The 23,816-nt window shown below is 41.5% G+C and overlaps 1 protein-coding gene across 5 annotated transcripts in view; it reads left to right on the forward strand.

Annotated features, from left to right (window-relative positions):
• The window catches only part of fibcd1b (fibrinogen C domain containing 1b), a 108,004-nt gene that overhangs the window by 28,174 nt on the left and 56,014 nt on the right, over window positions 1-23,816 (forward strand). For 3 of the 5 annotated variants that reach the window (XM_071466320.1, XM_071466318.1, XM_071466321.1), the window contains exons 2-3: window positions 10,639-10,722; window positions 15,639-16,118. In XM_071466320.1, coding sequence (XP_071322421.1) covers window positions 15,642-16,118 — 477 coding nt within the window. In that variant the 5' untranslated portion in view covers window positions 10,639-10,722; window positions 15,639-15,641. The remainder of the gene's footprint in view (window positions 1-10,638; window positions 10,723-15,638; window positions 16,119-23,816) is intronic. The other 2 variants (XM_071466323.1, XM_071466319.1) reach the window with 1 other exon arrangement.

Below are 23,816 nucleotides of genomic sequence, written 5' to 3' on the forward strand. Positions count from 1 at the left end.
ACAGTGGCTTAAGCAGTTTTTTAAAACACTCACGATACCTCAGGCTTATTACTGCAAGCTGTCACATTGTGCGAAATTCACAGTGACACCGCTTTTCACCGCTTTTCTCAAATTTGTCACATCCTGCCAGGCAGGATCATAGGTTGCAGACACCGCTGGCACATTTAGGAAGAGCCTGGATGTGTTCAGACAAGCCACTTAAGTTTAAAACACCAATTAAGCCCCATGCACTACTTATATCTGTGGTGTATTAGATTGTCACCCATCACTATTAGGAGACACTGGGAGCCCTCTGGCATTCTGGGAAAATAATTAAATTCTTTCTGCGTCATAATTACTGCCTTGAAAGCGTCTCTTTCGCGCACTAACAAAGCAGGCTTTTACTCTCCCTCTGTCTCCCCAGTCCTCCCTCTCCGAGCTCTGCCTTTCTCATCTCTCGTCTGTTGTCTCTCTAGACACTAATGAAGTGGTTTAATCTGGTAACTCCAGAGGAATTGCCAGCAGAGGACTGCATTAATTAAGTTCTTGTGTGTCTTTCGTTTTAAAGTTTCCACATTTTCAGAATGGACCCACCATATAAACATGGTTGCCGTTATCACTTACAGTTGCTCTGTGACAAATGTGGGGTATGCAGAGCGTATGGATCCGTGTGTGTTTTGTGGCGACGTGTTTATTAATTAATTTTTTAATTAAAAAAAATTAAATTACTACAGTTGTGCGCTGTGAAAAGTTTGATAGCGGACTGATTTCCTTTTTGCAACATTACTCAGCTGACTGTGTAATCTCCACAGGAACTCACATTAAGCTAAGCTGCTCAGCTAAATGATGCTGATGCTGAAAAAAAGAGAGAATATATTCTTATTTTTACCCTGGAATTTATTATCCTACACATTGTGGGAAGTTAGTATGAAAAACCTGTCAGAAATGGACTGGTTGTGAGTAATTATATTGTTCCGTTTGGGTAAACATGGTGAATAGCTTGTCTGTTACATCCAGAGCGTGACTGATGTTTAGCACCTGCTAACCACACTCATCTGGTCTATTTATGCAGTAACTCTACTTTGATTTAGTCCTCGCCTCCTTCAGAGTGTTCATTTGGATTACATTTTCTTTGACATTGCCTTACTGCATTCGTGGAAAAAAATGACAGTTTTAGCAGGTTTTTTTTTTTTTTTTTTTTTTTACAAACAGCCACAGAGCAAGCCACCGCTTCTGCTCTCATGTTTGCCAGCTCCTGACTCCCAAGGATTCAGACTGTTAACTTCAGGTTGTAGCTTTTCAGAATAAAGTGCACCTCCATTTTACGTCTCTGTCCCACACTGCTCTTGTATTACACCAGCTATGCTAGGTTACAATTTGGGCTGCTTTAACTGCGCCTTCAGCAACTGTTAACATCACAGCTTTTCAAGATGTGTGGCTCTTCTAGTTGCGTAACATTTAAGAATGCTGGTGTATGAAGTGTTAACTTGCTGCATAATATCTGGATAAAGTTACACATCAGATTACAACATTGCTTTAACCAACACTGAGGAAGCGTGAAGCTTGCACGTGTCTAATTTGATCAGATTTTTCCCAAGAGGACTCATTAAATGTACTATGTAGTGTTTCTGAGCAACTGCATGAAAAAGGGGGAGGGGGGTTCATTTTATGAACCACAGGTCAGGATGACACCTAATTTGGCAGGTACATGAGTCTTCATGTTGTTTGTGAAAAGCTTGGTTGAGAATCTTGAAATATGAGGGTCGGATTATTAACAGCTTTTATGTAAAGAAACAAAGAAAAGAAAGGAAATTCTCCATCAAACCTGCATCTAATAAGTGTATCCGCCTGGTTCTGCCAAGTTCACACTCTTTTTGACTTTAATAGTTTCCACTAAGTCGACTTTCCATAGCTTTCCTCATGAAATGGAAAGCAGCGTGTAGTTGCTTGCAGAAATTATTATTTATTGCAGTTGTGGTATTACTGCTCTTTTACATTCATCTGTCCTTTCTTTCATAATTTCAAAGCATTTACTCACACTTAGACTGAAGCTATCTCATTCTCAACAAATTACACAGCTTCATTAAACATTTCCATGTTGCTGATTTGGCCTCTTGAAAAAGCTGTGATCAAAACCCCCAACACTTTGCATCGAGAGGCCCCTTCATGATGCGCACAATACGCCCATTTTAGAGTATGCACTGCACTCATTCACCATCGGGAGGGAAGGGTTATTTTGCACAGAGATGCAGAGATGTAGAATGCTTCCATTACACTGAAGACCCTTTTGAGAAAATTGCTTTTGTATTTACGAGTAGTGCCACTACAGTCATAGCACTACACTGTTAGCATGCTGGGTAGCTTCATAGCTGCTAACTAGACTTCAGTCAGAAATGTAACCGTCACAGTCACTTTTAAGGATAGAGCAGATAGGTCAGCTTAGAAAGCATAGAGAGGTGAGATATTGCACTCCATATGTGAAGGGAACTGTTTTGTTTGTTTGTTTGTTTGTTTGTTTGTTTGTGATAACACAACTTCAGTAAGTTGAGTTTATATAGAAACCCATGACCTCAGAAGACCAGCATCCACTACAGCACAACCTCCCCTCAGGGAGAGAGCGAACACACAGCACTTACCACCCAATAGCACTCAGCCAACACAGTCTTTGGTCACGCAGTGCCACGCACGTGCACGCACACACACACCGATGCTAACGCATGCAGTTTTTCATATAAATGAAGTATGGCACGCACCCTCAAACTCACACCCACACATGCACACACATATCCACCAAGAGTGTGAGTAAAGGAGCAAACATCACATTCGTCTCGCACCAACGACATCAAAATCGGACCTCTCTACCAAGGTCAAACTACCGAGGTGTAGGGTATCCCCTGCATACAGTCACAGACAGAGATGTACACAAAGAGATCGATGGACACAAAAGAGAGAGAGAGAGAGAGAGAGAGAGAGAGAGAGAGAGAGAGAGAGACGCACGCTTGCACACACACACACATACCTAAGGCTGCCATGATGTGCTACTTGTGCTACAACCATAAGTCATTTTTGCAAGGTAGCTGTACCATGAAGTGTAGACACCAGTATCCATAACATGCATGCATTATTTATGAGCGCCCGTATGGTGTGCACACAGCGATGTATGCAAATGTACACATTAAGGAGTGTGTGCCTTCTTATCACACTGCTATTAAAATAGTATTGCTGTAGGGTGGAGATCCATCTTGTCTTTTAATAGCGTGTCTGTGTGTGCAGCGTGAAAAGGTGTGCGAATGCGTTTGTGTGTCTAGGTCTGCGTGGATCTTGTGCTTGTTCATGATTGCGCTGGTGCACTTAACCGTGCTTGCAACCGCAATCAGGGCTGTAAGTGGCCCGCAGTTTCAAAAGGAGAAATTTAAGTGGGGGCTAGAAAGGAGGTAGGGATAGATATAAGCCTGTGAAGTTAAGATGTGATGAGAATCTTTCTGATTATTCCTGACAAAGGTAAAGCAAATAGCATCATAATTACCTCCTTTCTATTTCATGTACGAATGACTATGATGTTCCTTTAACAAAGATTTCTGTTAGTGTGCATTGAAGCAGCATCAGCGACAGGGGCATTGTGTTCTTAAGGAGTCTCGCAATGCAGTAAGAATGTTTTTACTATCACAGAAGTGCTTCTCTTTGCATTTATAAGCCCTTATTAGAACAAATCCCGTCTGGATGTCTGCTGTATGTGTGTGTGCTGATGTGCGTGAAGTTTCTGTTTTTGGCATTTTATGCAGTCATACTCAAATCCTCCTTACTTGGCCTGCATCTTACGCATGAAAGTTTAATTTCAAGTCAAGACAAGTCAAGTTTATTTGTATGGCCCAATATCACATTCAATGTCTCAGTGGGCCTCAGACAGCCCTCAGCAGCAACAGTTCCTGATTTAGCCCAGGCTCTATAAGAGGACAAGAAAACACCACAAGAAGATGAGAGGAAAAAGAAACTAATATGGTTAATGACTGATCCTCCATCTTCAGATGGCTGGGGATCGCAGGACAAGCAGTGGAGGAAAAGGCCATTAAAGAAAATGGAAAAAAAGAAGCTGTAACTGTAAAGAGACTATATCTTTTTTAACATAACTGGACCATGGAGCCTCAAGTCAAGTCAAGTCAGACTTCATTTATTTCGTGCCAAATCTCAACATAAGTTATCTCAAGGAACTTTCCAAGTGGAGGAGGTCCAGACCTTCTTTTAAACTATAAGAAAGAGACCCAACAATTCCCACCCAGAGGAAGCACTCAGCAACAGTGGCAAGGAGAAACTTCCTTTAAGAGGCAGAAATCTCGGGCAGAACCGGGCTCAGGGTGGGCAGCCATCTGCCTCTAGCTTGTGTGCACATTAAAACACATAGATCCAACAGTCCTTAAACCAAAAAGAAAGAAAATAATAAAGAAAAGGTACCTAAGGCATCTTACATAATTAATGCTCCAAGGTAAAAAGGAATCTGTCATCCTTCACCTGGGTTCTGCTTATCCTGTTAACAGGAAACATAGTTAAATACAAAGATGCAAACCTATATAACAACTTCTGATTCTAAATTGAAACAGTTTGCCGTACTCACAATATCTCAGGTCAAATACAATCATAAATTAACATTCATTGTAAGTAAACAACTAATCTCAAACTGAGGAAAATTGTTTCCACCAACTCTGGCAGTATGGTCTCAAACAAAAGGATTTTCATAGCACACACCCAGTATTAGGTAATAATAATATTAAGTAACCTCCAATAGCCATTCTCCTCACCTGTCCTCCTGACGGGTGAATCCCTCCACCCACCCATTCTCACAGAATTGACAGATCACCTTGATATTCTTGAACAGTAACAATTAACAAAAATATGTAGATGGCAGCGTGGCTGAGATTTTTAAATGTCTACACATTTGGAGCCCTTTCATATTTAGTCCATAATAAATTAACATTATTACATAAGGGAACATAAGCCAGAGCAATCTCAAATCATGTGTGTCCTGAGAGAGGAGAGGTAACAATATAAGCCATAACACCCATACAAAATTGAAAGCCCTCTTTCAATCTTACTGTTTCACTTCACGCTCACAAAGCAGCCGGTCTGACCTCACAGTGATTGTGTGCTTTGTAATCGCCGCCGCGGTGATATGTTTTTGCATTCCAGTGCGTGCGCGCGTCTCAGGGACACTGGGTGACAGACTCACTCTCTGTGTGTGGCCGATTGCAGTGTGAGCTCCAAGGACAAGCAGTGGAGGGTAGAGCGGGTGATTTGTCTCTTAGGATTGAACTCATCTCCCTCGGTCTCCCGCAGGCCCCCTCGTCCCTCCTCTTTCTCTGCACGCTGTCTTATTTTGAAGGTGAAGAGCATTTCTCTCATTGTTTGCATGCGCACATTTTAGCTGATGCAGTTGATTGTGTTTGGTGAATCTGACGGTTTATGAACTCACTCGAGGACACATCTGCACACAGAAGGCAGTCAGATTCACACAGACCTGCTAAACAAATGTGAGAAAAAACAATCCTTGAGATGTTTTTTGCTTTGGACATAATATAAATACAAAACCTCCCGCAGGTCTCCTCCTGCAGGTTTTTATATTGTTAAACATAAATCCAGTATCCTGTATTCAAAACACTAGTTCCCTTTAGGTTAGCAAATATCAACTCGCTTCATGCTTTTCTCTCCCAATTTCAGTATGGTAACCCTCTGCCTGTTCAAACTGTGGCATGTTTAGATGTGTTTGTTTTGGCCAGAGGGCAGTCTTGATAAGGTGTGCTGAAAGATACTTTATTTACACCTCTGAAAGAGCTAATCTCAGAGCAGTTGCAACCAATCAGTAAAGGAGAAGAAATCCTCTGAACGTAGAAATAGAAAAAAAAACAGCCTCATAAAAACACAAATGAACAGATATTCCTCAGTTATTCCCTCTGTTTAACCAATAAGCAAATGAAAAGTAGAATTTGGACGAAGGGATGAAAAATAGACCACTGATAGATCTGCCATTGTTGGTCTTATATTACCTCATGTACTTGGTATGGTGAGCACATCACAGTAGTGTCTCTCCTGCTCCACTCTATAACCATTATTTGTGTGCCAGTGGCCAAGTAATCCAAAATAAAGTGTCCAACACTGTCATCAGCCATCAGCTGTGCGGGAAATGGTCCCTTTGAAGTCTGTAAAAGCTGCTGTGCTGCCCATCACATCCACAATGGCAGTGTCCTCTAAAATTTCCAGACTCAAATGTCTGTGCTCTGCAGAACAGAGTATAGATGCTGGCAAAGTAAACACCTCTCTCATCATATTCAGCAGTCTGTGCAACATTCTTCTGTTTGCCACTGTTGTTTGAATTGTTTTATGGAGGAGGTGGTGAAGGTTATGATATTACTTTGTCTAAACTGCATGGTCCTGTTGTGATCTATTGGGCAGTCATTTTTTTCAAACTATATTTATTGTAAATTAAAGTTTTCAGCTCTTTAAGTCTTGGAAATATATTCAGTAGGGTGAATTACAGAAGTGGTGTAAGAGGTCACATAAATCTGTGATCCCAGCATTATAAATAAATGTTGTTGTGTTGTCCAGCACCTAAAATCCACACTTAACCATGTACTGCAAAACTTGGCTAATTGGTTAAACAGAACCTTTTTATAATAAGGTAGAAAACATTTCAATTATCTTAGAGGAAACACATAAGGAACTAACTTCTAATGAATAGGAACTAAATAGCTCTTTAATTACTTTGCATCATGGGTTATATATTAGATCATGAGAAGTTAAAGGAGCTTTTAAGTTTTGCTATCGCTTGAAAGCCAACATTAGCATTAACAGCTGTTTACCTACCAGTCTAGAGGACACATTGCGAGTACAGCATGACCGCTGTTTGTTTCCTGCTTGAAACCAATAATTATCATGGTTTCTTTTAACTATGACTGTTGAACAACCTTAACTGTGTGTTTATTATTGTAACCACGATAAAGGTCCTCTAACCTTAAGGAAGTACTTATTTTAACCTAACCAAAAAGTTTTTGCACCTAAACCTTACCAAATCATGACCGTTCCACTGCCACAATCACGTGTATTATGCATGTTAACAAAGCCCTGGTACACTTGCTGCTGGTATGCTTCTATGGGACATATCAGTTTATTTACATTTAACCAGAACCACAGTATTTCCCTAACCTTAACCAAAGGGCTTTTGTTGCCTGCCTAAGCCTATAACCAAAGGCATGACTCTGCATGCAAAGCCTGGTCTGTGGTGTGATCCACTCTGATCTTGGTGACTTGGCTGCCATTAATAAATGTAGCATTTCATTCATTCCAAAAAACATTGCTTTTGAACATAATTGAGCCAGTAATCATATTTCCTACAAAACTGGGATTAATAACTAATGTAATTACTGGATTACAAATTGTAATCCCTTATATTACTGAGAAAAGTAAGTCAAATTACTGTAATCCATTGCTACATCACTGCCAGTAACAGTTTTACTTTATTTTTACACATAGCTCATATTAGTTAGGCTACTTGTTTTGTTTCTCCTCATCATCATCATTGCATCATTAGTCTGTGATTTATTAGCTCAGTAGCAGCAGAAACAAAAGCCTCAAAATAAGATGTTTACTGTCAGTTTCAAAGCACATTTGCAGTAATACTCACATCTAAACAGATATACTTTACTTATTCCTTATTTGCTCTTTAAAGCTTGATTGGATTCATTCATATGCACCTTATTAAAAAGGTGTTTTCACTTCAACATATGTATGTATGTCAAAGGAGAAACAAACCAAGTTTATTTTAATACACAGCACATCACAGGTTTAGAAATGAACTCTGTAATTGCATTCAGCCAATACAATACCACAGTAAGATCGAACTTCCACTGACATGCTGTGAATTTAAAGATGTTTCAGCATTTATCTGAACAGCTTCCTCATTTCTAATGACGGGCTGTAAATCCTCAGCATTTGTTCTGGAGGGATATCACAGCTCTGTTCATTAATCCATTCATTCATTTACTCACTGTTAACCCTTCTGTCTCCCCCTGGCTTTTAGAAGACAGACCAATGTCTGCAGATGATACACAGCCAGCGAGATAATCTTGTGTGTGAACCTCTGTTGAACTGTGTAAGGGCCTTCACACCTCTAACAGGATGTCCTTGTGCTTTTTATTCTGTTCCTGTTCCCCTTTTTTAACTCCCTATTTTTCCACATGCTGTCAGTCTCATTCCCCTCATTTAGCAGTCTGCAAGTCCTGTTAAATGAATAGTAAGCCCACAAGTGAATATGTGCAAAGCCTCTTCCACTCCATTGGATTAGTGAGCAGTATGCTTAAACACACCTTGCTAAAGTCCCTGTTACACACATACACACACATACACATAAAGGTATTCGACAAAGTGAGGAAATATATTCCAAGAACAACACATTCAAACAATCCAATTCTCAGACAGTGCTGGGATTCCTGTCTCGAAGATTTCTGTCCACACATGTACGCATGCAAACACATAGGTACGCTCATTCAAAAAGAGAGCACGTAGACATTCAGTCACACCCAGGATGAGTCTGAGCCCTTCCTGCCTTCTAAGACATGGCTCATCAGATAGGATTCTGTGTGTAAGGTCCAACCAATAAAAAGCCCAAATATTCTATTAAGAGTAAATCCTCTCTGCTGGTGGAGCTTGTGGAGTCAGATTAGGACTAGACAAACACTGCCAAACAGTCATGCCCACCCCGGGACCACTGCCAAAAAGAAGTCCCACAGATACTGATGTGTCACTGTGAACGTGTGTGTGTGTGTGTGTAGGTGCGTGTGCACAGGCTGCAAAGAACCCCAGTGTGAGCATTAGCAGGCAGGGGGATGAACAAGCTAAAGCTCTGATACGTGCTGCTCAGTGTAATGGGAAGGCAGTGTGTCAGCGATCTGAGTGGGTTGCAGCTGCAACGCACAACCTTTGTTCTGTGCCCATGCGCTCATGTGTGCGAGAAGGTGTGTGCTTTGCCGTGTTTTCGTCCTCCTGCAGTGAAGCAGGTATAACTTGGGCTCCAAATCTGTATTGGAGCACACGCACAGCTGTGAACCTCTGCAACAGTGTAAAATGCAGGCACCTATCTTTATTAGTGGGGTTTTAACACATAAATATTCATTCCAGTTTACTTTACTGTGTAGCAGACTTGTTAGTTGGTTTAGCCACATCACTGTGGAGTCTGTGTTTATATAGTGATGGTAGCTCTGTAGCTCCTCTGTACCGCGAGCACAGACAGCTGCAATGTTTTAGGCAGAACAGACATAGTTTTCTATCGCTGACCCCAAGGCTGCTCATTAGAATTCAGCACACCTCTTCTAAAACACCCACCACCCCTGCCCCTGCACCACCCCCCACCTCCCTCACCCTCCTCTCTATTGCTGCCTGCTTTTTTTTTCCACTTGCTGTCTTACACATTGGAAGAGAATGAATGCTTAAAGCAAAGGGGTGAACTGTTGGTCAGCCATCATAACAATGACTATGTGAGCTGCATACACAGCAATTCACACCCACTGACAACTGACAAAACTTACACACAAAAGACAACTTCTGCTGCACAACTGCATGTGTGTGGACACACGTCTATACACAAATGTGCATTTCCACACACTAGCAAAAAAAACTGAATACTGTTGACATTAATATTGAAATAAATGACCCAAAGGTGAAAGGGCTAACTCTTACCTGCTGGAATCAGAAACAAATATCTCTGAACACACGAACAAATGTTTGCCTCCGCCAAAGTGAGTTTGCTTTTGATCCTTTTTTCTGCCCCTTGTAATAAAAAAAAATAACATATGTGTCATATAACAAGTGCAAAGAGCATATTCACATACACAAACACTTATGATTATATGCCTGGATAGAGAACACATTCTGATACATTAATTGCTAATGTTTGCTGCATCCATTCTTAAGTAGGCAGTTGTTTGTGTGCACATTTGCCCACGTGTGTGTGCTTTTGTGTTGGTGTTATTGTCCCAGGCTAATTGAGCAATTCCACAGTGGGAGCAGTAGTGTTTAAGGTCACGGAATGATGTGCTCTCCTGGAGCAGTTAGAAAGCCCCCACTTTCATAATTACTCTGTTTTTATCTCTGCAGCTGCTAGAACTACTCCCAGACACATGCACATACAAGCACATACTGTCTACGGAAGCACTTAACATCCCAGCAAATGAGAATGCTTTCCTCTACGCTCATGGAGAACCCACTCACATTCATTGAAACATCCCTTTTCATTCCTTTTCTTTGGAGTCGAAGGAAACTATGTGTACTGAGGATTTGAAAAGCTATCTCTGGGAAGATGCATTGAGCCTGTCATAAACTACTGTATTCAGTGATACCTTTGATATTCAAAGATGCCTATTCAGATCAGTCTGTAATTGCACAGTTATGTGTGTAGGTAGGTGTAGTTTATCAGCACCAGCACCATTTATCTTAAAATGTGCTCAGCCCTGTGCCTCTTTAAGATATTTAAATACTGATCCAAAAACCTGTGTGTCTCTGTGTGTATTTGTGCATTTATGCATGCGTGTGTTTGTGCGCATGTGCTTGCATGCTTGATTGCACATGTGACTTGAACAAACGCCAACACTGGTGGCCCTGTCTGTTTGTCCCATGCAGACGTTCTGTGAGTGTGTACCCAGCTCCTCCCAGCTCAAACATCGCTGGTCAGACTCAGAAACTGCCAGGGAGACCCCGGCCAAGGTAAGGCCCCGTCACCACAAAGTCTACATGCACACACAGGCAAGTATGCATGCGCGTGCACATCAGTATACAATCTACACACATTAGGGACTTTATTATTATGAATGCTTTATACTGTTAAAACCACAAAAAGAAAAGAAACTAAACTTTTATTGGAAAAATATATTGTGTTATTATTTCAAAGGCCCCATATTGTACAAAGTGAGATTTCCATGTCTTTTGATTATAAAGCAGGTCTAGGTGCTGCATTAATACTGTAAAAGTACCAAAGCACTCAGTCCTCTAAGAAATGCACACAGCCTGATTACAGAATCTGAGCCTTAAAACAAGCCGTCAGGACTTCTCTGAGTGTTCACCTAAAATCAGATTTATTTTTATTCAATCACTAAGAAAACACTCAGTTTTCAATCAAAAGAGAGCCTTGCTATTTATATATGTGCCAGAAGAGAGCCTCTCTGCTGATTGGCTCACCAACCTGTTTTTGCTAAAGCCCTATAGAGAAGGCTGAGAGGAAATGTAAAACTACAGTGAGATGGTTTTTGGTTCTGAATACCCAAAACTGCAACTAAAACAATGAAAAAGTGTAAAATATGGGACCTTTGAATATTTGTTCTGACTTTTATTCCTGACTATCAACTTATATTTGTAACTTATTTGTAACTCACTACTTCTTCAATCAGAGTAGGACTTTCCTGGAACAACTGTCAGATTGTACATTATAGGTTCCTGTCACCAGAAATGGATGACTAGTCGGATGGATGGAAATGTCTCATTTAAATGAAAACCCCTCATTAAATCCTTTAAATGTCCTCTTGTCTGTATATTCCACCACTGTCCTTTCAGTTAAAACAGGGGCACGCTATGAAAAGGTGACTTCCTCACCTATGGAGGGGATTATACATCAGTGGTGACGATTTCCATCACAATCCGTTTTTCTCACTGCTTCGGTGGTGGCAGCACGAAGGATTATTGCATATTACACGTTACATTCTACCACTGAGCAGCAGCGAAGGCACAACCTCAGCTCGAGTACCAAAACACACAAGAAATTAGACAGGATTAGGCCCCGCAGATTCTTTGAACTGCGTGCAGTGATCATAGCTGCATTGGGGAAAAGGAGCTTGATTACATGACAGAATTTGGGAAGAAGCTACGTATTGAATACTGATGTGAACGTGGTATTCAGGCTCCAGGTGAAGGAAATGGAAGAAGAATTAGTGAAAATCTGTCTCTTTGAAATTGAGGTAGTGCTTGCTATTTATATATATTATATATGTGCCAATTCAGCATTTAAAGATGTTTGTGCTTTTATGCGCATGAGTTGAGTAGCGTCCACCTGAATGTCTTCCTGTATATACATCCGTTAGTTTCCTCATACAGTGTTTGTGTGTATGTTATGTGTTTGAGAGGGATCAGGAGAGAGAGAGCGAGAGAGGGAGAGAGAGAGAGAGAGAGAGAGAGAGAGACAGCTTGCAAGAGTCCTGCTGCTTTCCTGCTTATCTAATGAGCAGACAAAGCCTTTCGTCCAAGAACTGTCTCCCAGTGCTCTTGCGTGGGAGGACAACATCATTTCCACAGAGAGGAATTCTCTCTCATTCTCTGCCTCTCCTTTTCCATCTCTCCATCAGAATTCCCCTGTCCTCTCCAATCCCGTGGTGTGGCATGAGTAGAGACAGGAGAGGATCTGAAAGTCAGCCGCTAATTACGGAGTGGGTTCCCGCTGCGAGATCGAGGGACTCATTAAAAAAAAAAAAAAAAACTGTGTTAAGAGGCCGCTTACATTCCGTTCTCTGTGTCATTACCCTACCACAACTCTTGAGCTGAGTTGAGAGATTGTGGACCTCAAGCATATTGCTTTTGCGTTTGATTTTTACTGACCATTGAAAAGGCAAATAAGGCAGCAACAAAAACTCCTTTTGCTCCCTTCAATTCTCTCTCTCAGACTTCGCTTTAATAATTCTCTTTATGTCAGTCTGACCTCAGAAAAAAAAGAGATTAGAATTGAATTTTTGGAGCACAAAAGATTGTCACAGGGTCAGAGTTTCATGGTTAGGAGACTTTTTTGTACCCCTACCTGTTGTACCAACAAATGGACAATGCACCTATAAAAAAAAGACTGGTGCATGCTTTTTCCCATGTGTCACCAGGGTGCCACAATCAATATGCAACCTTAACTGACTTTAGTTACCTTCACTTCTGACTGAATTGGTACAAATGTTGCACCTTAAACTATCAGAAACGACTTTATACCTTGTGGCATAATTTGATTAACATCTGTGGATCATTACGTGCCCGTTACAGATTATGTAAAAACATCCATGACAGAAATGTGCTGCTCCTGTACGCATATTTTAGAGTGTGCAGACGTCTGTCAGCTCTGTGTGTGTCTCGCTGTCAGCATAAATGGGGGCCACCATATATGTTCTCCATGTTAAGTTAACAATCAGTATGCAATATAGTGCGGTGCCGATGACGGCCTCCACTGATGTCTTGGCCCGCTGGCGATAGAGCTCAGTGGAACTGTTTGAATGTTACATTGCTGCCATTCCTCAGAGTGAGACCATTATACACATTATGTACAGCACACACAAACACACATACACACACACACACATACATCCAAGTCAAATTCTCTCTCAGCTGCACCTGCACTCACACATGCAGAGAAAAAAACAAACTAAAAACACTGTTTGACATGCAAGAAGAGATTTCACAGTGCAGTCAGGGTCTACGTGTTGAGTTAGAACAAGGAGACGGAAAAATGTTATGTGCGGCAATACTCCCCTGGAGCTCTTTTCTGTGATGATGTATTTGGGTGAGAAAACAGGGAGAAGTGGGAAGGTTCTGATAGAGCAGTGCTCCATTTTTTTTTTTTTCATGTGCAATATGTGAATGCACTTGCCTGTCTCTTGCAAGTATTTGGCAGAAAGGAGCTGTGTTCAAATTACGAGTGTGTGTGCGCATGTGCATGTGCATTGGAAATTTAAGTGGCATGACAGGATGTAATGTTTGTGTGTGTGTACATGTTTGTGCGAGTGTATGTGTGTGTGTGTGTGTGTGCATCTGTACACAGTCTCCAACCCATTTGGACAAACAGAGCCTGGGGGCAGTTTTCAGCGACAGTGCTTCCATATGTGCCAGCGGTGTCCAGAAAAATAGCAGCGGCAATGAAGCTGGCTAATGCGGAAAAAAAAAAAAAAATTACGCATGAATTTAATCAATGTACTCAGTACATCCAACCAAATGGCCTATTTCAGAGTTAAAAATAACACATCAACAAAATGTGCAGGGTCATTAAAGTACTAAACACCCTGTCAAAAACGGTGTTGCTCTCCGCTCCACAATAAAATTTTTTTTTTTTAATCGCAGTAGTCTACCAAATTCATATGTTGTCTTATTCCCCAAGTTTTTATTTATTTATTTATTTATTTTGTGGACATAGCAGCAGACAGAAAATAGCATAGGCATCCTGCAGGGATTCACAAGGCTCAACAAAATTTGCTCACTGGCCTCAGGCTCCATATGTGCCTGCCCACGTCAGGTGTGACAGAGGCCAGGGGGGTACAAATGAGGCTGATGTGAGAAAATCATCCCCTCACATGAACCCCTTTTTGTGTGCATTTACGTGGGCACATGATTGGACAAAGGTGGGCTGCAATTGAGGCCTATCCTCAGATCTCAGATGGGCCACATTTTCTGGCAACAGACCAATATGTGGGCTAAAATACTAGGAGCCCATGTGAGTCCCTGTTCACACTTGTTGTCCACAGATACCACATTTCAGCCCCCACATTGACAAGTTGTTTTGGCACTTGCAAGTTTTTTATGTCTTCTACCCAAAGACAGTGGATAGTGGTGTTTCCTGCACAACACAATTGATTTTCTTCACATTAAATAAACCATAAACCTTTCTCGTAAAGCAGGCCATTAGCTGTCTATTAGTGTGCTTCACTGTGCTTGTACAGCCAATTTACATATTAATGAGCTTGCTCTCACTCATACTTCCAAATGCAAACCAATAACAAACACATACTCACCTGCCCACACATTTTCAAAGAGAGAACATCTTCCAATGGAAAAAAAAAACTCTAAAAAAAGAGAAAAAAGAGACTAGCTACTGATTCATTTGGAGGGAAGATGAGGGGGAGCCACGCATTGTTAATCATGCATAGGTGGGCCATATTGCTCTCTCCTATACATTCCTATTTCTCTTGACCTGAGTGGAAAAATGGTGCCAGATCATAAAGGGCCATCATATAGGCCTTTTATGGTCCAGTAAATGGAGACTGCGTTACTGGCAGAGGGCTGCCATTTTCCTCTAAGAGGACTGTACTCTCTGTTCATTCATTTCCAGCTTATTGGTTCTCTGAGTTGCATTTGTTTTACCTTTCTCTTCTCTTCCTGGATGATTTTTTTTTTTTTTGGGGGGGGGGGGTTGTATTGTTTTCCTTCCTGTATGAGAAATGTAAAGGCAGAACATCAGTGTCTGGATTGTGTGTTTCCCAGAGGTGCCTCGAGGTAGCATCCTCCCTCCATCTCACCACCACTACTCTAATGACATGCAGGGTGTTTGGACAGAAATTGTCTGGTTTTTCCTGAGTTTTACAGAACTTTGAGTTTCAAGACGGCTGGCGGTCGACGGAATCTACATTCTGTTGTTATATAAATCATTCAGTACTACATTCTGACAGATGGGAATATGGTTATATCACTGGGCACTGAGCATCTGGCATTCAAAATATCCCCAGTGATGGATGAAAATAATTTCTTTTTGAATAAGGCAGGTGTTATGCTGTAATTTCTTTATGTTCTAGCAAGTGTAATCATAACATCAACTTTTTCTTTTCTTTCCTTCCCTCCTTTCTTCCTTATTTCCTACCTCCCTTCCTCCTTCCCTCCCTGCTCTCTACTTACAGAGGATGAGCTGTAGCTACCTGCTCTGCACCATCCTGCTCTTCGTGGCCGTCCTGCTGGCTGTCACTGTAACTGGCACCATCCTTTTTATGAATCACTACCAGGCCCCGCCCATGTCCGACGGCCTACCCCACATCTCCACCAATCAGGATGAAGCTAACGCCCTGGTCACCGTTGAGAGAGGAGATGGCTCTCGCATCAACATCTTCATCGACCCGAACTGTCCCGACTATAACAGTAACTTTTTGCGCCTGGAGGGCGTGCAGACCTCACTGCTCCACTCGCTCACCGACCACGACTCTGACCTGAAGTCAGTGAAAGGCCAGGATCGGGCTCTGCTTGTCAGTCTGGCTGAGGAGGTGGCCAAGCTGTCAGCCCATGCAGGGCAACTGAAAATGGACTATGAATCCCTACGCAGGGGGCAAGGCAGCCTGGGGCAAGATCTTAACACACTCCAGACTGAGCAGGGTCGCCTCATACAGGTGAGACACACACAAACAAACCGCAGACACACACACGCAGAATTACTGTGTGTGGAAATAGATATTTGGTGTAGAAAAGGTTGTTTTTCTGTTTGTTCTTTTCTTTATTTTCTGGCTGAATTTAATTAGTAGGTGATTGGTTGAGGAGTAAAAACAGATGAATCCACTGCACAAGACTCACTCCTGAAGTGGTGACTTTAAGTACTGTACAGAGGTGCTCCAGGACTGGATTGGGAAACATCTATCAATACGTATTGATTGTGAACCAACCTTAAGACGTGTGACAGCTCATTTGACTTGAGAGTTTTCTCGAGGTTGGTGTTATACAGTCCCTTCCGTTTCCTGACTGCACAATCAAAACACCATCAGTCACTAATCCAGCGCCAACTCGATCATGTTCATTTCTCTTTACACCATATACGCTCAGTAACAGCTAGATTAAAGTGCAAATAGGGCTCATGTTCCACTGAGTATAACTTCCTCAGCCTAGTGTTTGAAGATGGGGTCACAGGGGAAGAAATGCCCATCATGATTCAAGACACAGAACAAGTTGCACATTAATTCAGTAAGATAACATAATGTTTCCCCAGATGAACAAGACAGACTCAACATTGGATGAAAACATAATTAGACCCCCTTTAGTTTCACACTGTCCACACTGATTTATTGACGATGCATTTCCGAAATGTGCGTGGGAAATCTTTACACCACATGCTCTTAATTTTGGCCCATCAGACTCCGTCTCTCTATTCTGCAGTAAATAGATTTCATAGCTGCCAGGCATACAGTTCAAACAACTGCATTCTGCCAATCCTTTCTTTAAGCCAGACCTTTTTAGCTCAGGGTTCAACATTGTTTAGAAATCACTCAAAAACTCACTAGATTGGTGTGCTCTGCCTCCGTGGGCTAAGAAACCATGGGTGCTGATTGGAAGCACAGTGGAAGCAGAGAGAGGGCCAGTCCCTCTGCTGTTGTTAATGTGGTGTAGGTGGCCTAGTGCAGTGGGCACTGAAGCTACAGGGAGGTGGTGCTGGCAGCCCAGAAACTCCAGGTGATTGATTTTCTCTTTCGAGGCAAGGCATGTGGTGTGCATATCCGCTGTTTCTGCCGGACACCGTGGTGTGACTGTGTGATATATGGGCCACCTGTGGCCGGGACTTCTGATTCACACGATGACACAGAGCTGACTGTGCCAGTGTTAGTAATGGCCCTGTGAGTATCGGAGCCCCCTGAAGAACAATTTCACCCCTGCCACATAGACAGAAACCCTTCCACATGCCCCGGAGGTGGTGAGCAGGAGACTGATCGCTGTGGGTTTATGACCAATCTGTTTAGATTTTTCAGAGACCAACATCTTCAATAGTTTTTTTTATGCAGCCTCAAATAGAAAAAGATACACCTAAGCAAACCCATTGTCATTCAAATAAATCACGCTGATGAGAAAGACCAGTAAAATAGTGGAATATAACAATACATTTACAGTACACACCAAAACAAACATTCACATCCAAATATGAGATCACATTAAGTTTACATCAGCACTGTAAAGTCAATAATTGTTAATTTGACCTGTGTTGGATTTTCCATTTTTTTTTGCCAATGCATAAATTCATATTCTTATTACTGTAGTCTTAGTCACGCATAGCCAGACCTCTCTCCACAGCACTGGTCTGGCAGCACACAGAATTCTGCTATCAGGGAGAAAACCCTCTGGCTAGCCTGCTTTTCTTTAAACCAATCACAGTCATCTTGGGCGGCGCTGAGCATAGGATGCAGTGAGGGTGTGTCTGCAAAATAGAGTCAGAGGGGAACTAGTGCACTGTCATTGAAATGACAAATTACCTGCAAAGAAAACGCCACAAGAAACAGCAAGCACATATGTCGAGTGTATGATTGCATAATGAAAACTTGCCATTTTCAGCGCGTACATTGTTACCTCAGAGGTTGTTGTTTTGCGTAGCAAGGGGGATTTTGAAAACCGTAAGAAGCAGGGAAAGTGGAAGGGAGGAGAATGCCACCTGAAATAGGCGCCCAGTGGGAGGCTTTATATCCACAGCATATATCCGGTGAGTCAGACTACTGCAGTCTGAATTGTGTATTATTTAAATGTGTCTCAGTGTGTCAGTTTCTGATAGCCCTGAGCCTTAGAGGCCCTAGACCAGAACCCTGAGGGACTCTGCCGGGCTTGATCTCCTCAGATTCATGAATGCCAACGTCAGCAACATTAGCCTGTGATTTCTAGATGCAAACTGAGACCCTGATACTTTTCCTGAAACGGCATTCAGACAAATGTTATTTAGTGCCTTCATTAGTGCAGTCTCGGTGCTATAATGCTGCCGTGAGTCAGACTGAATATAGCCAGAAAAGCATTTACATTTAAAAAGAAGTTGAGCTAAATGTAATCAACGTCTTTCAACGTCTCTCAGTAGCTTTCACCTGCAGGTAAGTAATCAAGCAAAAACGCATACACTGAGACTTACTGCCGCCATACAAAGCTATAACGAACTGACTTTTGCCTTGCCTCAGTGACATGCAGTAGTTGTGTGACACAGTCTGAAAAGTGAGGTGTGTGCTGTTTACTTGGCTGCTTGTTGACAGTAATAGAAACTGTGTCTCCGTGTTTACAAAAGGGAGCATCAGCTTAGGATCACAGTTTATGTAAATCCAAGCAAAACTTTCCACACCAAATCCAAATTACCCAAGTCTCAAAGTAGTTCAACATCCTCAGATTACTGCAGTACGAACCGTCAAATCTTATGAAGTGCTCTCTTAAAGGTCACTGCAGGGGCTCTTAGGTTGCTGTCTCCAGTTGTCTCTCTCATGGTAACTCATGTAAACTTTTGTCAATGCTATGAATTACATCAATAGTTGTTAATATATAACCAGCACTGACAGCCCTGTGCACAGGCAGTGCAGACAACCATGTAGAATGCCCACTGGCTGGGCTGAGCATAGAGGTTGTGTCGCCTGCACTCATGCACTTCAGCATTAAAAAAAAAAAAAAAAAAAAATGAAAAGGCTAGATCCTCCACAGGAAAAGTCCAACTGACATAAAATGTAGTTCACATATTCAGCTGATTTGACATTCAGTTCTGCAAAAAGAAAAAGACTGCGAGACGGTAAAGGCTTCGAGGAAGACATGACTTGTCGATTTCCTTGAACCACAGGGTCACAGTTTAAACTGAATCATGTGTCTGTGGAATATTAATGTTTCAGACAAGCAACACCCACAACCTCTGCGAGGGATCTAGGAGCAAACCTTTGCTACTGTGGAACAGAAAACCGTTCTGCCTCAAGATGTTCATTATGGTCAACACAAAGCCCTTTGAGGACTTGAGAGGAGAATATTGACAGAGTGCTTGTTGCAGCGTTTTAGCCAGATAACAAGCAACTTCGAAACCTCAATAAGAGTGGATAAACATCAAATAAAATATAGAAGCCTAATCAATTAAGAAAATGGGTAACTTCAAAGATTTAGCTCATAATTTCAAAGCAAAAAAGAGTATCAGTGTTTTGTGATTAATCACAATGTAAGTATTGATTTTGTATATAATTGTATATAAGAATATAATCACAATAAGCCATTTGCCAACAACATGGGCAGATTTTTTATGATTTACTACAATATAAAGTAGATTAAATTAATGTTATTCTTGTTTAATATAATGATGTGATGCTATAGACAGAACAGGATGTGCAGTTCACACATGTATGTGTCAAAACTGTGACAACAAATTGTGCATCAGAAATGGGAAACAGCACATATCGATGCAGGTGTGAGGGACTACTGCTCAAGAGATACAATGACAGTAAGTGAAGAGAAACATTAAAGGTTCATTCCAACACTTCATTTCGAGAATAATGGTTTCACCTCACAGCTGGACTCTTTGCCCCCCACCCCTACACTAAACTACACATAGGCAAAATCAAAAGCCTGATCAAAGACCTGAAGCTGTCTGTATGATATGACACAGATTTGCTATGAAAACATTCCCTTTATGTGTGAAGGTCCTGTCCATCATCAGGATAATCCTTTATTCATTGTTTCTTTGCTGCAGAGGTCTCTCTTGTCTCAGAGGCTGTTTAATCACAGGGATGCAGTGAGGCAGAGGTTGACCTAACATTTGTGCACTGCTTTCATACCACAAGCTAAGTCAAGTATTTAATGATAGTAATTTTAAGTACAGTTGGATTATAAAATCTAACACCCACATCTTTTAGAATATGAGGAGAACTAAGGATGTTAATGGAGATTATACAACCTTTTTGTCCTGATAATGCAGAATGGTATTTTTCAGCTTTACTCCCTGGATTCAAAATGAGCATTTTTCTTGGAAAGAAGCCCCATTCAGGCGTAGCTTATTGGTTTCAGAGAAAGAACACACAGGGAAAACAATTAACCACCCAGAGGCTCTTGAGGAGGAGGTGGAAGAGATGAAGATGTGCATCTGCATCACGGCTGCCAAGAGATGAAAAAGATGGCGGGGTGCTCTAAAATGCAGGATGTGGATATGTGAGCAGAGAGGAGGCTGGGAGCTACGCGGCTGGCAAAGTGCAGCTTAATGGGGAAAGGGAGGGGTTAACAGTCAGTCTTTAGCTGTGGACATCTGATGGTGATCATCATCAGCAGCAGCAGCAGTATGAATGTATTCATCTTTTTAACTCAGCATCTGGCAGGATTTAAGTTTGGGACCTGCCCTTATGTAATGTAGGCCTACAAGTAATGATCATTTTCATTAGCAATTAATTTGCTAATTATTTTCTTTTTTTATTGATTAATTGTGTATTCAATTGTTAGTCTATTTGTTTCTGAGTAGACTGCCACTGCGTCAAACTGGATAAGGTAATTTGTAATATTCAGATTTAGATTGAAAAACAAGAAATTACAGACTATATTATTTATCATGAATGTTTGCAGAGCATCATTATAGCATATGTTTACCACTCCTGTCAAAGCAGAGAGTGGTAGAGGTCCACCTTAGTACAGTACAGTTAACATTTCAAATCTGTTGCCTAATGTGCTTGAGGGTTTAATTGTTTTTAACTAGTCAAGAGGAAAGAGATGGTGACTTGTGACTTTATGGCTCCTCTCACTTCTCCCATCTGCTCTCCTGAGCTCCAGTGGACTGGACAGCCTCTGCCTGTGAGGTGAAGATGTTGCTGTTTTAGGCAGATGGTGACTGACTGACTTTTTGTGCCAGTTCCAGCCTTGCAACTCCTCCCTGTTCTGTGACTTCACCCCACAAGGAGCCTGTCTTTACCTAATGGATCATCCGATTCAGGCCAACAGAAAAGCACACCTTGTTGTGCGCGTCAGCAAAATGATTCAGACGTATATAATATCGTCATTTTTGGGCACAAAACATCAAAACATGACACGCATTTAAACGACAGTAACAGTAACAACTAGGAAACTTGATTTTGAGTGGAGGCAGGCTGCATATTAGTGTGCAAATGATGACGAGGTTTAATAGGAGCCTCTTTTTAGAAACGTTAATTCACCCCATTTCATGAGTCCGACATGGATCTGTTAACACCCAAATTTTAAACTGCAACTCACAAAAGAGGGCCTCTTGTGTTAAGTGCTGTGGTGTAACTGATTTTGTGAGCCAATGCGAGGCTGCCTAATGAGAGCTAATTACATCATGATCCAATAGATGTGTCAGTCAAGGCTTAGCTTTAAGACTGCAGACACTCCTCTGCTTTTGTCTCTCCCTTTTAACACACATACACAAACAAACATACAGTGTATACTTACCAAAGAAATTACAACACTAGAAATAATGTTAAATTTGCACACAGGAAAGTACAAAACAAACTCGTCTATTTAATCATATCAAAACCTTTTTAAATCTGTACAAAAGATTGCCTTTTCCCTCCACAGATACACAAAGAAAAAGCTGTCTTCCTGAACAATGACACATTCACAAGGCAGAAAACCTAGTTTTCCTTGCTGTATCCTACTTAGCTGCTGTGCACAATGGGTCATTTCTGTTGTGTATTTTTGCGTCTGGTTTTCTTTGTACTTGCATGTGGGCATAAATGTGTCGTATTGTTTGTGTCTCTGTGTGTGGGTTAAAGCTCCAGTGTCCATGTAATATGATTGCAGTGCAGCTTCCTGTGCCTCAGAGGTGTGTTGCATAGTTATTGAGGCCAGAGAAAGACCACTGGAGCTTCTGTTTAATGCAGGTTTAACATCTGAATATAGCTGCTCAGGCATACCTTTGATGGGAGACTCTGAACCCCTTATGCATGACTTTGAACACCGCAGGTCTTTGTGTGTGTCTGTGAGTGTGCATGTGTATGAGAGTGAGTGGAGGGAGACGACAGTAAAGGAGTGAGAGAGTTTGTTCCTTATGTGTTAGGAATAAGCAAGAGCAATATTTCTCATACCTTCAAAAGTACCTTGTGTGGAGCCTGCATATGGAGCCCAACACCTGGCTGTGCATAGGCGTCGGCCAACTAGGGCAATATGTGAGAACGACCTTTCTTTCTGCAATGAACAGCACAGAAAGGGCTGCAGGAAACAAAGTGACCACAGCAGATCAGAGAGGTTACCCTGCTCTCTGCTAGGCCGAGCACACACATTCATCACCAGCCTTCCCACAGGGCTCTGTGTTTCACGGCAATCGCCAGGTTGCATCATGGGGATGGGATACCATGTGGTGTCTTTGCTACACAGGGCGGTCTTTGCACCTGTGTGTTTCTTAAGGTCCCTAAGGGACTATACTGTACCAGTGGTTATATAGTGCACGCTGTAACCCATTAACTGCAAAATTTGTATAATATGCATAAAGTACATTAGTAGCCTATTTTTTCCAAGGAATACCAAAACTTCATGCATAGAGCCATGCAACCTTTCAATATGTTGTCGAACTTTTTTTTTTTTTTTCAAAGTCACATTGTCTCATGGTAACACAGCGTAGACTACTTTGAAAAACTGTCCTTGCTGGTGTGTTCAAGGACGCTCTGACATCTGAGTTTGCTGCTGAAGAGCACTGTGTCCACAGTGGGTAAATCCAGAAGAGAAACCCTAAGAAAACTGAATTTGGTCTTTTATCACTGTATTGAACAATGTCTGATGGTGGAGCATCCTTCTCATGATTTCCTGAGTCCCTTCCTGCATTACTGTGAGGAAAAAATAAATAAAATGTTTTGAATTTGCTGATCTTAAAGTTATCGATCACTGTGGCCAGGAAATGCACTTTGAGCAGCTGTTCACTCAGAAATACAAAAGAAGAAGATTTCCCCTAGTAGTGGAGCCATGATGAAAATTTGATGTCTTCTTAATGTCACTGTAGCTACACTTGTACTTTCACAAATATGTTTCCTTTTCAAAATAGCTCAGACCGACTGCTCTGCCCTTCAGAGTTACAGAATTACTTGACAAATGTGGCTCCTTTGAATCAACCACCATTTGAATTCAGCGCAGGCACTAACTCTGCCACTGACAATTTAATTTAACAGTTATAGGAGAATAAATGCTAACCATTACATGTTTCAAAATTGGGTTTGATATGGTGAAAATTTGAAGAACTTTAAGAAATCATGACTTTAAATGTCTAATAGGTCATTTTCATAAATGTAATGAAATAAATGGAAAGCAGTGTCTGCCGGAAGGTTTTAAAAACCCTTCATTTACTTTGAGAAGTAATCAGAGGTAATAACTACAGTTTGTAGTGATTCAGGTAAAAGACA

The sequence above is a fragment of the Trachinotus anak genome, unplaced genomic scaffold, assembly GCF_046630095.1.
Source record: "Trachinotus anak isolate AG129_WGS33_773 ecotype Australia unplaced genomic scaffold, CSIRO_AGI_Tana_v1 ptg000028l, whole genome shotgun sequence".
NCBI classification, from domain to species: Eukaryota; Metazoa; Chordata; class Actinopteri; order Carangiformes; family Carangidae; genus Trachinotus; species Trachinotus anak.